The 18,725-nt window shown below is 38.1% G+C and overlaps 1 protein-coding gene across 1 annotated transcript in view; it reads right to left on the bottom strand.

Annotated features, from left to right (window-relative positions):
• OTC (ornithine transcarbamylase) overlaps positions 1-18,725 on the bottom strand; it is a 60,474-nt gene that overhangs the window by 40,977 nt on the left and 772 nt on the right. The window contains exons 2-3 of the mRNA XM_058535210.1: positions 7,163-7,301; positions 5,601-5,682 (exon numbers count right to left, since the gene is read on the bottom strand). Coding sequence (XP_058391193.1) covers positions 5,601-5,682; positions 7,163-7,301 — 221 coding nt within the window. The remainder of the gene's footprint in view (positions 1-5,600; positions 5,683-7,162; positions 7,302-18,725) is intronic.

The following is an 18,725-nucleotide window of genomic DNA, read 5'->3' as shown; positions in this document are numbered from 1 at the left end:
ATCCGGCTCACAGTTGCTCAGACAGAAACCTTGAAGTCATCCTTGACATCTCTCTCTCACTCGATACCACAGGACACTTGTTGGCTCTCCCTTCAAAACATACCCAGAGTCTGTCCCTCTTACCCTTGTCACTGCTATCACCCTGGCCCCAGCCTCTATGTACTAGAGCTACCTATTGACAGGTTTCACTGCTTCTATCTGGTCTCCACCCCCCCCTGCAGTCATAGAGAGCAGTCATAGAGATCCATTCAAAATGCTAGCTAGATCATGTCGCTGCCTTGCTCAGAGCTCTCCAAAGATTCCCCATTTCACTCAGAGTAATAATCAAAGTCCAAATAAGAGAGTACAGGTTTTTTCCTCAGCGCCAGGCACATTCTTCTTGCTGACAGCACTTATCACCTTCCAACATACTATATCACCCCCTTATTTATTATGTCTATTGTTTATTGTCTGTATACCCACTAGGGTGTAAGCTCCATGAAGGCAGGGATCTTCCTCAGTTTTGTATCACTCTCAAGAACCTAGAATAAACACTGGTACATAGTAAGTGCTCAAGAAATGCTTGTTGAATGAATGTAGGAGGAATTTTTGACTCTGGAGAGAGGACCTATTGTTTTCACTTGCAAATGTCTCCTAATTTTGTTAACAGAAAGAACAGAATTTTCTGTTTTGTGTGACGTGAGGTAATGAAATTTAGTGATGATTACCATCACTAATCACTCGAGTACTTAATCTGTTTCTAAACAGGGAAAGTCACCTAAACAAATATAAACACTGCACATTCATCAAGAAAGTACTTATCGTGCACCTACTGTGTGCCTAGCATAGGGATGAATGTCATTGAGGGGTGGGGACTATGGAGGAAGGTTTCAAACAAAGTTTAAGACTTCCTGGCAGGTCTGCTCCAAATCATGCTCTTACTTTGTTTTTGTTTTGTTTTTTTTTAATTTATTTTTTATTGAGGTCACATTGGTTTATAATATTATATAAATTTCATGTGTACATCATTATATTTTGACTTCTGTATAGACTACATCATGTTCACCACCAAAAGTCTAGTTTCTATCCGTCACCGTACGAAAGTCCCCCTTTACCCCTTTTGCCCTCCCCCCGCCTTCTAGAAGTCATTTTGCTGTAACAAGCCAGGATTAGTTTGTTGCCTTTTCATTTCTCTCTTTGTGCTATAAAGAAGATGCACATCAAGCCTGGGCTTAAGAGGTAGGGATAAGAAGAGGGGTCACATAAAGTGTTAAGAAATAGGAGTCAAAGCCTTCAGCAGTTCTTGAAGGAGATAAAATGAGGGTACATTGCCTCTGAAAAGGAATTGCCTCTGCAATTTTGGTCACTGATCAAAAAGAAGCATCAGACCCCAGTCCAAAAACACAGGTCAAGCATTTGCCAGTTTATCAGACCTGGATGGTGATAAGGGCTTCAGGAGGGTGTCAGAGGTTTTGAGAAGCCACCAGGAGCTGTCATTGCTGAAGAGAGGAGGGCAGAGGGCTGGGTCTCTACTCTCTCTTCACCCTTCATCCAGAGAAGTCTGCTTTTATTTGTTTCATTTGTTTATGCATTCACATCAGATATTTTTGAACAAAGGGTTTCTTCTGTTAATATCTTAACTTCCGTCTGAGAAAATAAAAGTACATCTTATTTTACTCTTTCTTTTCCTCACAGATCCCTGCAAGCTTTGGAAGAAGGAGTAAAATAGAATTCATGCACTGGCGACATGAGGGCTCTGAGGGCTCTTGCTGGTAGAACTAAGACAATCATTAACCTCTCTGTGCTTCACTTTCATACCTGCAGAATAGTACCATGACTTTGATATTGCCACGTTTGTTTTGTGTGTGTGTGTGTGAGGAAGATCAGCCCTGAGCTAACATCCATGCCAATCCTCCTCTTTTTGCTGAGGAATACCGGCCCTGAGCTAACATCTATTGCCAATCTTCCTCCTTTTTTTCCCTTTTTCTCCCCAAAGCCCCAGTAGTTAGTTGTATGTCATAGCTGCACATCCTTCTAGTTGCTGTATGTGGGACGCCGCCTCAGCATGGCCGGACAAGCGGTGCATTGGTGCACGCCCGGGATCTGAACCCCGGGCCGCCAGTAGCGGAGCACGCGCACTTAACCGCTAAGCCACGGGGCCGGCCCCCTGATATTGCCACCTTTATAAAGATGATGAATTTGAAACAGCTTGGAAAACACCAGCTTCTATTTCACCTTGAATGTCAAACACCAATGTTAAATAATGAAAAGAACCATCTCTTAGGATTCTCTGTGCATTTTTCTATCCGCTACTGTCCTTATCGAAGTTAATAAATGTATCTGTCTATCTGCTCAATTAGTTTGCAATGAAAGAATATAATCATCAGTAGACACACAGGAGAATTGTGCGGTCTGCCAGGCAGGCGTACACGAAGAGTGAGTGAGGAATGAATGATCTACAACTACACACAGTGACATTGATACATCTCACAAACATAATGCTGAGCGAAAGAAGCCAGGCACAAGAGAGCATATGCTGAATGATTCCATTTATAAAAAGTTGGAAAACAGGCAAAACTAATCTGTGATGTTAGAAGCCAGGATAATGGTTACCATTGGGTGGGGGGAGTAGCAAATGGAAAGAGATACAAGGGAGGGCTTCTGGGTGCTATTAACATCCTGTTTCTCTATCTGGGCATTAGTTACAAGGATGTGATCACTGTAAGAATTCATTGAATTATCTGCTTAGTGATTTGTGCACTTCTATAGCCATGTTACACTTTAATAAAAATATTACATGAGCAATGAATATAGCTTAAGTTGGGTGGATAATTTTATTCTGTCCCCTTATAAAAGCAGAAATACTGCTGTATTTCTGCAACTCAGGCTTGGGATGGAATCCTTAAGGACTGTCCTGTGAGGATCACCCCATCCCAGAGGCTGGCACAAATCTGGGGCATTAATAGACAGTTTTAATTACAACCTATTTTCATTCTAAATATCAAAGTAACAGGTTTTGATGAAAAATTGTGCCAAGGGACAGCTATTAAGATGCACATGTACACAATAGAAATGCTCTGCCATGTTTTTGGTTGAAGTTTACCGTTTCTGTAAGCATTTAAAGCAGCTACTTACTCTGACTGATTCTCCTGTTGAGTTTGGCAGGATGCCGTATGCAATTAGACCCATGGGAATTTATTGAGTATAATGATGACTACTCTGTGAACCATAACTTTTTATGGTCATATGTTCCTTTTCTCGTGTATTTGTTGTTACAGTTTGCAATTATGTGCAGGTTTCAGAGCACTTCTTTATAGAAAAGCATCATTTAACAGAATGCTTAATGCCACTTTTAGAAAAAATTTTGCTGGAATAAAACATGACTATTACATGTCCAAATTAAATTAGATACTTAAAAAATACATTTAATAATATCTTCCAATGCTGGGTCTGCTATTTATTAGATATGTATCCATGGGTCGTTTGCTAAATCTGTTTCAGCCTATTTTCCTCAATGGCCTCACCCTCATAGAGTTGTCATGAGGATTAAGTAAGATAACCCATGTAATTAATGTAGAGCACTCGGCACAGAATCTGCACCCAAAGGCTTATTAAATCTTCACTTCTGGTTTTATTAACAGCTTAACTACCACATTATATGTGAATGGTAAAACTGATCACTTATTCAGGGATATTTGATATCAAACATAACATCTGAACAGAAAAAAGTGGTAGAAAACACCAACAACTAAGAAAAATTAGTTTTAAAACACTTAAAATGGAGAAATTTCTATGTATTCATCAATTCTTTTGATGAATTCAAAAAAGAATACCTCTCTTAAGCACTGATGATTAAAAAAAATGATAAAATTCTGCCCAACTCGTGGAAGACCAGTGTTGAAAGGGAGCAAAACTTGAGAATTACTGACTGATTTATGCAATATTCATTTTTCCTTTACTATATGTCAGATGTCAACATGATCTCTTAAAGGAGCCAGGCTTAAACAGCAAAATGTTCTCATCTGCTTTCTTCCTAGGACTTCAAAGATTAGGCGACACCTTGTTTCCCCTCTTTTTCCTTCCTTCTCTCGAGGGTCAGGGGGTTGCATTAGTAAGAACAGTGAACTTGAGATCTGAATCCTGGTGCTATTTGTATTAATTGAGTGAACTTAGCAAGTCACTTAATCCCTCTGAACTTCATTTTGTTATGTATCTGATGAACCTCATTACTGATCATTACAAGGCAAGAAAGGCAGGAAGAAGTTGTTTGCCTCTAAGCCCTAGGAAGCTCTGATGCTTGTAAGTAGGATAAGATATTTGAAGAACCAAATGATGTGTTTGTGTTTGTGGTACCTCCTCCTTGATCCTATCCATTGGCCTATTTGGGCAGTCATATTATTGATTCAAGGGAGGTCTGATAGAGCAGAAATGCAGAGAGAAAGAAAAGAGGCTATGTGTGGCTTATGAGTTTCAAAATAGAGTTTTTGAAAATCATTACAGAGATAATAGTTTGAGAAAAAAAGAAATTTTGGGTTTCAACAGCCTAGGATTCCAGGCACAAACAATAGATTTAAAAGAATACATGGGTAGTTAGAGCCAGTTTTTCTTCCTGCTTTATTACCTGGCCTCCAATACTGGTAACTGGGAGGGGAAGAAGAGGAGCGAGAGAGAAGAAGCAACAGAAATAGTAATTGATGGACCTTTGACACTGTACCTGCTGTCTGTCCCCCAGGCCAAGCACTGAAAGGTGGGGAAAATGATGGAAATTTCAGAAGAGTTTGGGGAACCCCAGAGCTGAGAACACCTGTGTCTTTCTTTTAAGACAGAGCTCCAGGAGGTAGCAAATGTTATAGAACTCTCTGGCACCCAGCGTGAGCAAGGAACAATATAGTAAAGAGAACCTTGCAATATCTTTGTGCCCAGGGTGGCATGGAGAGCTGCGAGAAGGTCAAGAGAGCCAAACCAAGAGACTTCTCAGGTATTGTGATCAGAGTGAAGCAAAATCCAGAATGAATGGGAGACAGCCAAGGTCCAATGGGGATACAGAAGTTCCAGCACACTCCAGCATGGACATTTGGTGATGATGTTCTGATGACCAATGACCAGATCCCCATGGTCCTAGATGTCTCGACATCCAGATACTCTCCAGGACTTAACCATGACTGTGGGGAAAGGGAGAGGAGATCCTAAATTGACAAAGCAAACCCTGAAACGACTGAGGATTGCCTAATGTTGCAGAGATTAGGTTTCCAACATGCAGCAAAATTGGTGCAAGCAAGGAAAAGTTCTTTACATGTTAGAAAAGTACACATTTCTTGCCCACATGAGTTTGAGGCCTTAGAATTTGTGCCCACTTACATGTTGTACTGAACATGAGGAGCTATTTGGGACTTCTAAGCAAGTCCTCATGGAATTCCTACAGATGAAGCTAATCTTTCTGCTTGCAGCTTCTATGAGAATTGGAAAGAGCATTCAGAGGCTTGCACTGCTACTCTCAGTGACAGTGTTTCCCCTTGTGGTTGCTAAAGAGACAGACAAATACCCCCACTGGCCTACTCCTCCCAGGTTGTCACCCTCTGGCCCCCTCTTCAACACAAGTGCGAGTTTGTCTGTGGACTCACCTGTTTCTGTGGACAATCTTGTTCGTGTACTTCTTTTTTCAAAAATCATGCCTAAGGACTTCCCTTGCAATAAAGGCAAATACTGAAAATCAATGACAAGAATACAATTAAAATGAAAAATTTATTTTATATCCAATATCAAGGATTATGTTTCAAAACTTATTCTTTGCATTATCAGAAAATGTAGAATAAGTAATTACTGTTTCCAAATAAGCATTCAAAATGTTATTTATAAAGTGAATATAAAGTGTTTTTTTTTCATGTTCTATACAAACGGAGGAAGGGAACAGGCACTCCCACAGCTTACTGACATGTAATTAGAATGTATTATTAGTTGCTCTGGGTTCAACCTGAACACTTATTTCAAAGTATATTAATATTTCATACTAGAACCATCTTCTTACTTAAATCTATGGAAATCCCTGTCAATGTTCAGTGACCTTGAAGATGCTCAATTCGGAAGTGTTTTCTCAGCTAGAAACATGCTACCCCGTCACAACATGGGGGACTAAGATGCCTAAAGACGAAGGCTTAGAGTTCCAGCTACACTTTCATCATTTATCCTGTGGGAGTTCAAAGGCTTTGTTTCTGGAAGTCATTTGGAAACAATCTAGAGAGTCTGGGTGTGGGGTGGGGCTCTTCCTCCTTCTTCTTTTGTAGATGGACTTCCTGATAGGATGCACTCTGGAACAAATAGATTCCTGTCAGCTAGCCTTCCTCATATACAAAGTGTGAAGAACAAAGACCTGGGATCATGGGGGAACTTTTCTCCTTATTTCAGGTCTTCTATAGGAACCTCAACCCATAGCAGTTGGAGTCACTCCTGTTTTCAGTTTGTTCTTAGGAACTTGGAGAGCTAGTGAAGTAGATAAGAAAATCAAAGTTGTGTAAAACTTTCTCAACCTGAAACCACCTCTTTAAAATGCTTTTGAACAAGCTTGGAATACAAAAATGCTTTCACAATTAAGCAGTCTAAATGAAGCTGCTGCATTAATTACGCGTGTTTCAAACATAAATTGCTCAAAATGCAGAACAGAATAATGCTTATAGCTAAGCACCAGATCCCATCTCTTCTCCTACTTGGTTACCGTTTAATTGTTTCTTTGCTAATCCAAATTTTTTTAACACTGTCACATCATTGTGAATTTTTCAACATTATCCTAATGACCATATATCTGATATTCATGCACAATTGAAACTTGTTGCTGGGAAAAAAACGTATCATCCTTATTTTTAACTTGATAGAAAACACACAAAGAAAAGAAAGGAAGTATAAAAATAAAATCTTTCTGGAGAAATGATTCCTTAGGTTCTGATCCAGTTAATAATGAATTTCAACATTCCACATGAAAGAAGTGCAATGACTTGTCATTGAATAACTGATTTTTATGCTTTTTATATGCCTATACACAGTGATAATCAATTACCTTGACTGTGTGGTATCATTACTTAGCTACTGTTTAGGAATTTTAATGTGTTTTCTTTTCTCTCTTTCTTTGGAAAAGCTGTCTTTAAAAAGGCTGATTGGTAGTAATGGAAGGTAAGATGGAAATGCTACATACCTCTCCTTTCTGTTTTATCCTAAATTTCAGATCTGCTGATAGCCATAGCATATACTTAATTTCTTCTCCTGTAAAGTTCTTTAGAGTGAGGAGGTCACGACCCTTCAGCTGTACTTTGTTTTGTAGTGGTTGTCCACATCTACAAAAAAGAAAAGGAAAGAGATATATATTTAAGAAAAAAACCCTTGTCCTATGGTGATTCATTGTTTTAGTCTTGAAACAAAATGTAGTAAATCACATGTAGCCTCATGCGTCTCTGCAAAGTGCTAATGCATTGAAATTGATAACGCTGTGGTTTACATTTTAGATATCCAGTATTTTGAGTGTTGAGAGAAAAAAAGAATTTGAGGAAAGAGGTTGAGTTCTTATTTCCTGGAAATAGCCATATGAGTGGCTTTGCCACTTACTAGTTGTGCAACTTTGGGCAAGCTACTTAACGTCTCTCTGCACCTAAATTTCTCACCTAGAAAATGAGCATAACAATCTTATAGGGTTGTTGCAAGGAAGAAATAATGTAATTCATAGAAATCAGTGCCTGGAATGTGATAAACAATTGATAAATTTCAGCTATTATTACTGAAATCATTAGATGGTACATCAGAATTTGTAATGTACATACAATAGAAAACAATTTCATTCTTTTTCCCCCTACTGCCCTTCAAATCTATTCTTAGAGATTTGTTCTTTTTACTTATCCCTGGTCAATACAATGGACCTTGTGGCTTTTCTAGTAACTTTCAGAAAATTAAAAAAAAAAAGTCTTCTGCTTACTTTATTCCCTCAAAGAGTCTCAGTAAAATAATGTGTAATAATAATAGTGATTTTTTTTAAACCTTTAAGAAATGTACTGCAATTTAACACCGTTTTCCTTTCGGCTCATGCCTAATGCAAGCTGGCCTCCTCTATGGGGGGAAGAGGGACCATAAGCTGTTTCCTCTGTTTCCCTGCCTTCAGTTCCTCCAAGAAGAGCCAAGGGAAGGTGAGGAGCTAAGGGCCAGGCAAAGTCTGGTTCTGTTCTAGCAATCTAGCATTGGCATAGGTGCTTGAGGCTGACTCTTTCTCTTGTGGGGTGCCTTTGAGGGTCCTTTGGAGAACTCTCATCCAGACTCTTTTTGCTGAGATCTCCCCATCCCTTCAGAAGGTCTCTTGGTCATGATGTGAAACAATACCATGCTAGGTCTCTTTCTCATTCCATATTGGTTCATGGGAAGCCCTTCATGTTCTTTGCTCTGATAAGAGTCAGGTTCATCCCAGTATAGACTCCTCTCTTGTTCTGCCATCAAAACAGCTAGCCAGCCAATCTCTCTTACTTTAGATTTCCCAGGTATAGGCCTGATATCAGTGTACTGTGTCTCCAAGCTCTCCCATTGAAGAGATTGGTGCCATTGGAGCCATTGTCCCTAGGCTTGAGGTGAGGGAAGAGTACCCCTCTGGGTGGGGCACAGCATACACAATGGTAACACTTCAAAAATCCTCCTCAAAGCTACAGCCCATCTTTGGTTTCTATAATCCATTTTAGATGCTGGAGGTGATCACCAGTGGGCTGCAAAACTAATTCTTGTGTATCTCCTCTGCAAGTCCTGTTTTAGTGTTCTAGCATCTCACTTTGGAATGAGGGAAGAGTCAGCACCTATTGGGCCTGGGCAGAAACTGAGACAGAAAGAGTCTCATTTTAACATTCTGTTACATAATGGTGACAATAATTGTTATTTGGGGTAATCAGTATATAAAATGGACAGCAGTTGTTCTTTCAGTATTCCCAGTGTTATCTCTATTTAACAATAATTAGTATTGTATATCATTAGAAATTATGAATAACCAAGGGCAAATTGTGGTTCACTACATGTATTAAACATTAATTTTACTAGGAGTAAAACGACTGTCACAAAATGATTGTGCTTGAATTCCAGCCTAAGAAGAGAGCTTGTGCTACTCGAGATGAAGAGTAAATTCTCTGGTAGGATTTATGTATGTCTTTTTGCAACGAGGACAAGATGATAGGTAGGAAAATCACAAATTTGCTCAATTTTTTGTTTTCACTGCATGATATCAAATACTTAGACAAATGAATATTTCCCTAAATATCCAACTTTCTGGCAGAGTTAATTGGTTCATTTAGTGTTTAGTAGGTGAATAGATTTTTTCGGTAGATCTTTTGTGAGATTAGGTCCTTCAGAGATTCTGTTTAGTAAGGAAAGGAACTTCCATAAAGATCAAGAGTTTGTGGGTTAGTTGGCTAATGGTTGATTGATTGATTTAATATAAGATACTAATGACACATTCAACTCCAATAGATATTGGTGTTTTCAGCTTATATGTGGATCAACATTTTGATCAATATTCCTATTTCAAAGATGTACTATTGTCATCAACTTTTAAAAATATGTGATTCATATACTCTCCAAGTGGAAATTTCTTTAAAGCAGCAGTCCTCAATTTTTGTTTATTACAAACCTCTAACATTAAAAATTTTGAACATGGATCCACAATGTATGTTTACTTATTTATAATATATGTGTTACTATCCTAATAAATTATGTACATAACAAAATATAAAGAAAAATAAAGAAAGAATTAAAAATTTAGACTAAGAACAAAATATTTTAAAAATAAACTGTAAATATACAAAAATATTTTGCTGACTAAAGAAGCTTCTAGAATAGACCTTCATTTTCTTCCTTCTACTGGAACCGTAGTAAAAAGCTTACAAAACTGTGTCCAAAATCTGGATAGTAGTAGTCAGCAATTTGATAACTATAGAGACATGGCATTTAGGCAGGAAATTTGTTTTCACATACATATTTTGGTTATATTTTTGGTTCTGATAATATTAATTAGTGATGATATTAAGCAATACTTGGAATATACAAGTACCGATATTGTTGAGAAGTAAACCCTTTGACTGATATTCATGCATTTTTCAACTAGAAAATTCATGAATTTTCAATCCCAGTTCCAGAGTCAACTAGATCCTTTTTCTGGAGATCTGTAAACAGATTTAACATGTCTGGCCTGGCAGCTTAATCTTTCCCAATTCACATTTAGGGTAGCTTTGAAAATATTTTTTCTTCTGAAATAATGTCCAAGCAACATAAAATCACAGAAGATAAACTCTCTTGACTCTGTGTCTTACAATAACACATTAATATTCCATGGCTTAAGAATTCTTCCAATATTATTTTAAATCTTTTTTTTAATCTTCTTTTTTTTTTTTTTTGAGGAAGATTTGCCCTGAGCTAACATCCTTGCTAATCCTCCTCTTTTTGCTGAGGAAGACCAGCTCTGAGCTAACATCCATTGCCAATCCTCCTCCTTTTTTTTTTTCCCCAAAGCCCCAGTAGATAGTTGTATGTCATAGTTGCACATCCTTCTAGTTTCTGTCTTCCAATATTATTTTAAAAGGGGGAAAAAAACTTTGCTGAAAAACCCCATTCCCTAGGATTCAAGGAATTTGGGAAACATCACTATAGTTGTTGCACTCACATCCATCAACAACAGGAAAACAACCCATGAGCTAGTTTTGAGGCCTTATTTTTTTTTGTCTAGAGCGCAATCTCAGACTCCTGGTTATTTTGGAGCCCACAAAAGCTAAGTCTCCAATCTGCTACACTTAAGGGATTCAATCCTCCCCCCTACTCTCAGTTTCTGCAGGCTTTTGTTGTATACACAGTAGTCCCCCCTTATCGGAGGTTTCACTTTCTACTGTGTCAGTTACCCACAGTCAACTATGTCTGAAAATATTAAATGGAAAATTCCAGAAATTAAGAATTCTTAAGTTTTTAATTGCATGCCATTCTGAGTAGGGAGATGAAACTGCGTCTTCCCACCCCAGCCCTCCCAGGAGAATCATCCCTTTGTCCAGAGTATTCACACTGTATAGGCTACTCGCTGGTTTGTCACTTAGTAGCCATCTAGGTATTGGATCAACTGTGGGGGTATGGCGGTGCTTGTGTTCAGGTAACCCCAAAGAGCAAGGGTAGTGATGCTGGCAATTAGATATGCCAAATATAAGCCATAAAGTGTTTCCTTTAAGTGAAAAGGTGAAAGCCCTTGACTTAATGAAGAAAGAAAAAAAATTGTATGCTGAAGTTGCTGAGATCTATGGTAACTTTTATTACAGTATATTGTTATAATTGTCCTATTTTATTATTAGTTATTGTTGGTAATCTCTTACTGTGCCTAGTTTATAAATTAAACTTTACATAGGCATGTATGTATAGGAAAAATCATAGTATACATAGAGTTCAGTACCATCCTGAACTGTTCAGTGGTTTCAGGCATCCACTGGGGGTCTTGGAACGTATCCCCCACAGATAAGCAGGGACTACTGTACTCCCTTCTAAATACTCACAGGACTACAAATTTCACTTAAGTGAATATTATAGATCTTAGAATTGTGGTGTTGTTATTGTTGAATCTCAGAGAAAAAGAATTGGAAATATAAAGGAAATAAAAATTTTTCAGGGAACTAAATTTTTCTCTCCCCTTTCCGTGAAAGAAGTAGGAAAATAATGGTGAAAGAGGAGGACCAACAACACCTTTAGCTACTTCAAAAAAATCTCCCACTTCCAGCTTTTGTGATCCAAACAGAAGACAGATTGGGAGAGATAGAAGGTCTCTAGGGCTTTCCAAAACTTGTCTTTACACACTTCAAGAAGTTTTTAAGTTGGAGGTGGGGTTAGGGTTCAAGTTAATGTTCTGCTGTTGGGATCGCATTGTGAGATGTGGCTTTTTTTATTTCTCTATTGACAGATTTGAGTTTAAAGACAGAAAGAAGACACAAACATCCTGCTTGAATCTTCCCTTTTTGTCCAGACCTTTCATTTTTAAATTTATGTAGCAACAGAAACCTTATTTCAAATTCTTTTTCTTAGACCACAGTGATCAGAAGAATACTCTTTGGACTCCAGTCTCTACATGGCAGCCGCTGATAATGTTGCCCTTACTCTTGTTGCCCTGGGATCGCACCTCCAATAAATGTTAGCAGAGAAGCTTTTTCTTTTTCTTTTGTTTTTAATACAGACAGTTCTGGTTTTGCGCGGTAGTGTGGGACTGTAAATAACGATTATCTCTGACACCATGCAAAGCAACCTTAATAATCAATGGGAAAAATTACAATTGTTCTATGACTTTTAAATTTTTTTGTCAAACATTGAAAACTCTCTTATTGTCAGTTATAAATGCATAGGGAAATGAAAATATAGTAAAATGGATATATGTTTAGTACCCTGTAATTTAAAATATTAGGAACATTGAGAGTTATAGTGTTTTCTTTTTTTTTACTTTTTCATTTTTTAAAAAACTTTTTTTATTGAAGTATAATACACATAAAGAAAAGCACATGAGGCATAAATGCACAGCTCTCAATGAATTGTTACTAAGTAACCGCTCATGTAATCAGCACCGAAACTATCAAGAGTAGTTTGAACATGCACTCCATTTTCTTAGCATGTAATTTATGATACAGAGCAAACATCTTTTCTATGCTTTGGTGAATTGTCATACTCCTTTCTAAGTTTGGATCAACTTCCAACATTTTATCCTTTGAGCTTTCAATATTGTGAAATATCTCTGAGAATTCCTTTAATGTGAAGTGTTTGCTGCTGCCATTTCCTCTGGAACATCTTCACAACCACTTCACAACCACTTTCCTCATTTATGTCGATAAGTTTGTCTTCATTTAGTTCCTCTAGATGCATAGCTAAAGCCTTTCAAACAGTAGCAGGGTCAACAATCCCACCATCAGCTATTTCTTCTATAAATACATTTACATTTGATTCCAATTTAACTGCCATTATTTTTTATTTCTCTGCTGCACTTTCATCTCTGTTAAACAATTTCGTCTTTCAATGATCCATTTTTATAAAATGTCACATGGGTTTATCACTGGGAGAAGAGAAGGCAACACAACTATACTCTTTGCTGTCTGTATGTGAACTGAATAACAGATGCACAGTGAGCAATCATCAACAGACTTTGAAAGAAGTGATGTGATTGGTCACTGATCATGACATGTATCTGTTATTTACATAGCAATTTGTGGACTGAAGAGCTAGCAATGAAGTTTTTACTTTATGCAACTACTCATAATTAATATACCAAAGGAACTGAAACTTGAACTGTCTACTTGGAAGACTGTTGTTATTTAACTGTGGTAATTGAAATTCCTGCATATTGGGACCATGCAAAGGAAGGACTGCCTGTACTCCAAATGCTTTCCCATTGTAGGACTCTTTCATATACCATTGCCTCTGTCCAGAACACTCTCCCTTCAGCTCTCAAGGCTGGATCCTTCTCATACTTAGGCTAGGGGCTTAAATATCACCTCCTGTAGATTCCTTCTCTGACTATACTAAGTAGTCTTCACTTTGCCTTCATTTTGTTCATAACACTTTTCACAATTTTTAGTGTATATATATGTGTCTGTTTATTGCTTACTTTTTATCTTTCCATTGGATTATATGATCCATGATATCAGGGATCCTGCCCATTTTATTCATTAATATAAACCCAGTGCTGATTGCACTGCCTGGGATATAGTAGGCATTCAATAAATATTTCTCAAGTAAATGGATGAATGAATGATAGTATGTCTCTGGAGTGGAAGTAAATCAATTTGTGTAAGAAATTCAGCAAATTTCTGGGAATGAATTTAGAGAGATTCATCATGATGGATTTTCAATGTCCTGCCAAAGGAACACACCAGGAGCCCCCAAAACAGAATTAATGTTGAGATAAGAGCAAGTATGTGCTGCAGCCCAGGCTGAACAAGGCCTAAGAGTCATGGAGGAGAATTGATTGTAGCCTAGTGTGTGGCTAAAGCTGAAATCCCCCAGGGCTCAACCACTCTGGTACAGTATTTGCACTACTGGGAACAGTGGTTGGACATATACATGTGAAACAAGAGTGTTATAACCTTGGATCCTAGGCACAGCAGTCTGAGTCAAGTGCAAAAACCTGGGAAACTGGTGAGAGGATCTGGTGGGACAAGATTTGCCCACAGCACCATGAGGGCCAAATCTGAAGTCCAGTAACGGTGAACTATACTGATATTTTGGTTCCCTCTCTCCACAAACCCCTTTCGAACAGAATAAGTACCCAGGGCTCTTGGGGACAAAAAGAATAGAGAGGTAGATACTATACGTCTGGCCATACCGGCATGTGAAGGCTTGAGTGATTAACTGGAATTTTTTTTTCAATTTCATTTCAACTGGTGAAGGGGGTTATACTGTTTACACCATTGGAAAATCATTAGAGTCGCCACCACCTTTCTCAATTCTATCCAGGAGGTGGAGCAGGAAATGTTCGCTTGGGAAAAAGAGCTGTTTTTCATAGATATCAAGAGCTAACCAGGAAAATTTATCACTGGAAGGAAAGCAAACACAATGGTGCCAGTTTAAATTCCTATCCTGTTTACTATCTCCTCATAGACCTCCCCTTGGCTCCAAAATGGTCTTGCCACACCTCTTTCCTAAGCTACTAAAAATTAGAGAAAAGTAGAAGAGCTCCACAATTGTGCTATGTTGAAATGCCTCCTCCACAGGCCCCGTTTTTCCTGATCTGTATCAAGCATTTCTTGCTTTCTGGTGATAAACCCACACTCGAATTAGCCAGATAAAACCACTGGCATAAATGGCCATTAAGTTCTCATAGAGACCCCATGCCTCAGTTGCAGGCAGCCTCCTCTGGTTCACAAGCACCCAAACGAGGGCCAGAATCACTAGTTTAGTGTTCCCATGAAAATGCTGGGTCTTCTTGTACTCAAGTGTGTCTCCTTAGTAAACCAGACCCAAACCACATTATCATTCTTCAGCCAATGCATAATATGGAGGATACAATATTGGAGAAAACACTGGGAACCACGTACAGATTTTCTGTCAAAACTGTCATTGCAGTTTGGTTAAAGCCAGAGCTTTTGAAAAAGGCAAGACTAGTTCCTTTCATTAATTTTATGCCTTGAAAAAAATAATTGCAGAGATTTCTCAACCCCCAAATCACTGAATGCTAAGAAGTTAAGCCAAGGTAATAGTAGATCCTTGTGTTAGCTTTACCCAAATATCTTCCTAGCTAGAAAATGGAAGAGTATTCTCTCTTGGCAGAATGAAACCTTTCATTGCTAGAGTCTGCTTTTTCCAACTCTGGTAAACTGTTTGGAGCATGAAGGGAGACCTGGATGTGTGCCCTTGTATAACTGTATTTTGTTGGAAGAGAAAGTGCCTGATTCGAGGAAAATGCGGTCAGTCAGAAACAGACTTTGCCAGAGTAGGAAAAATTCAGTGTTAAATGATATTTTGATCCCCATGGAGAAATCAAGATAAAGACTTAGTTTCTGGAGACATAAGAGAGGGCCAATGGGCCTTATGGCTGCGATTTTGGTATTTCTTTAATGTTGCAGATTGATGCAACAGTTAAGACATGTTTTCTTTGTGTGTGTTTTTTTTTCTTAGATATTTTGGCTATATCTAAAAAAGGATACTGTGCAAGGGTAAATTGGCCAACTTGATCAATTTGGAAGGATCAAAGTAAAGCAGTGGAATGAAAAGAGCAGTGGTTTTAGATATTCAAATTCTAGTCCTAGTTCAACTATGACCTTGGGAAGGTCATTTTCCATCTTTACCCTCAATTCCTCATCTGAAAAATTAAGAAAATGAACTAAAAATCAGTGATTCTTCATGTCTTTGTCTTCCAAAACACACATGAAGTTTATAAACACAGGATTTCCCTCCCAATAAAACTGGGGAAAAAAAAAGATTTCCCATGGGCCATACTGGAGCCATCTGAATTCTCAGTGGCCTAACTTTAATTTCATCCTTTTCTTTCCATCTCAAGAAGGCATATTGCAATGCATGCAAGGGAGAGTGACTTTATTTTCACAAAACCCTTGAATCTGATGGTATTGATTTGAAAAATAAAGCACAAATCATTTCCACATTTCTTTACATTATTAACAATAATAATAAGAATTTATTCATAAAAATTTACTTGCAACCTTTCTCGCTGTTGCCACATAGTACTCATATGTGGTAATTACTATTGATAACTGGGTGACTAGGTAGTTTCTAAGATATCTTAGATTGTTAATATTCTAAAACGGTAAAAATTCCCCTCATTTGAAAATTGAAGAGTGGGATGAGGGTTAGCTTTGTGTAGACCTACTATTAAAGGGCTGGAAACCCAAAACTGTGGAAAATCTGTGGCTGCCTCTACTTCTTTTATCCTAGTTAAACTACTAAATTACTAAAAATAACAAACTAGAAATAAAGCCCAAATTCTACTGTTGGCGAAGGGAAACATCATGATCCCATTCCATTCTGGGTCTCATGCCTTGTACAGTTTTCTGAAGTCAAGAAATATGTTTTCAAAAAGACATTCATTTTAAGTTGTAACAGAAAATGTGAATATCAAAGAGAACTGTTTTCTCATCTCTACGCAAGAGCATGGATGGCCTGTAATCACTTCGTCTGTGTGTCCACATGTGTCTAAATGGGCATGTGTGTGGGATGAAGGGAACATAATGAGTTATGTAAGCCCTTAGAGAATTCTGGAATGAAATACCTGACTACCATTCACCTCTGGCTCCAATCCTTAACCTCCTCAGAATTGGGTGGCTTAGCTCAATATTCTCTGAAGAAATTTCTATTTGTGAGATGAAATTGAACTGCACTTACAAATTGGTCTTCTCTGATAAAGAAACAGATTTTTTTAGTGGTTTCTTTAAAAGCTATAGGTGGTTTTCCTAATAGGCAACAAATCATGGGACACCATCTATTAACCAAACACAGCCAGGCTCTAGAGCCTTGTTTGTGAGATGAAAAGCCTATGGATTGGGTATTTTCGGCAGTCTTGGTGTCTGATCTTATTGATTTTGTAAAAAAATAATAATAATTCACTAAAAATGATTGATCCAGGAGCCTGCATGGATGGTTTCAGCCTCACTTAAGCTGTTATTTTATCATGTCTATAGCGATATGGCTGCTCACTTCAAAACTGTGCAGTCCCTGTTTTGTGGCATTGCCAAACCCTAACCACATATTTCCTACTACTCTCTAGTATTAAACTCATGTAGTATGTTTTATAACAAGGGCCCTCCACCTTTCCTAAGAAAAATGGGAAAAAAAGAACTCAAATCTCTGTGAAAGGCTGAAAATCAAAGTAAAAATACAATCCAGGCAGAGTTGACAGGGAGCTTTTCTCTGTTGTTGAGAGGTCGTGAAAGGCTGTAGGTCTTATTGGAGGTCAGCAATTCTGAATTCATCTAGCTAGCAGGTAGTGTGGCTAACTAAAAGAGTGGGAAAGAAAAATACCCCTGCCACAGAGAATGACACCATTTCAACATGATCCATTTCTCAATGGAGACTCACACTCTTAAATTTCTAATAACCTGGGTGATTCAAGGCTTTCATATTCTCAACTAGCAGGTATGGATTTGGGCTGATTTAGCCATGCTTTTGCCTCAGCCCCATTCACTGTGAGAGACAGCTAGTCAGGATTTTCAGAATTTTAGTCTGGCTACTGGGTATAGATAATAGAATATTAGTAAATACCAAAAAAGCCCAAATATTTGGAAGACGTTTTGCTTTCAAAAATTTAACCTGTAATAATTGTTTAAAAAAGTCAGTCATCACTGGTAATTTTCAAAGAAGAGTATAAGTTTAAGTTCCAAGCTTTGATTGTGTATTCAGTTGATTATTTTCAGCTCAGTGAGGATTCTTTGTTAAAAACTATGGAATAAAATTTCATCACACTTTTATCTGATGTAACTCAGTGGGATGTAATAATAAAATAATGAACATTCGTCTGTCACTTTACAGTTTTCACACACATGATCTCACTGATTATCACTAGACTGTGACTTCATGTGTCTGGAATGAAATATCTTATTTACCTTATTTGCCACTGTATCTCCAACACTTGCGTAGGAAGTGGCACAAAGTAGGTGCTCAATAAGCATTTATTAAATGAATGATTGAACCACCCTGTGAAGTAGGCAGAGCAGGGATTACTCTTTTTCCCATTTTATAGGTGAAGCAACATTACAGAAAAGTTTAGTGACTTGCTCAAAGTCAAATAGCCAGCAAGTGGTGATGCTAGGCCTTGAACCTAGTTCTTTGGACTTCAAAACCTGAGTTTTCCTCCAGATTCTTGGGTTATGTGGTCTAACTGGCACTAATTGGTAAACCCCATAATCTCTCTGGGCCTCATTCACCTTATCTGTAAAATAATAGAAGGCACTATTCTGTGGCTCTGAGGTCCCACTGAAGTCTAATACTGTGGGCTTAATTTACGGTATCATTTACAATGTCATTCCAGCTTCTGAGAGTCTTATATTCGCCAAAAAAGTGATGCTAATGGTGGAGTCCAGAGAGCCCAGAGCTGCCAGGTGGCCCGGAGAAAGGAGGCCCAGGGCCACTGTCACAGGTCTACTTCCTAACAGTGGGAGAAAACTTCAGACTAGAAGCCTCTTCTTTAGGTAGTCAGTGAGGTTGTTTTGAGGTTGGTTTAGGTTGTAAAGAGGCTCTGGGGAAATTCTGATTGTTAACATGCAACTACTCAAGAAGCTTTC

Source organism: Diceros bicornis, chromosome X (genome assembly GCF_020826845.1).
Source record: "Diceros bicornis minor isolate mBicDic1 chromosome X, mDicBic1.mat.cur, whole genome shotgun sequence".
Lineage (NCBI taxonomy): Eukaryota > Metazoa > Chordata > Mammalia > Perissodactyla > Rhinocerotidae > Diceros > Diceros bicornis.
The sequence above is the reverse complement of the archived record's forward strand: the minus strand, read 5'-3'. Positions and strand labels throughout refer to the sequence as shown.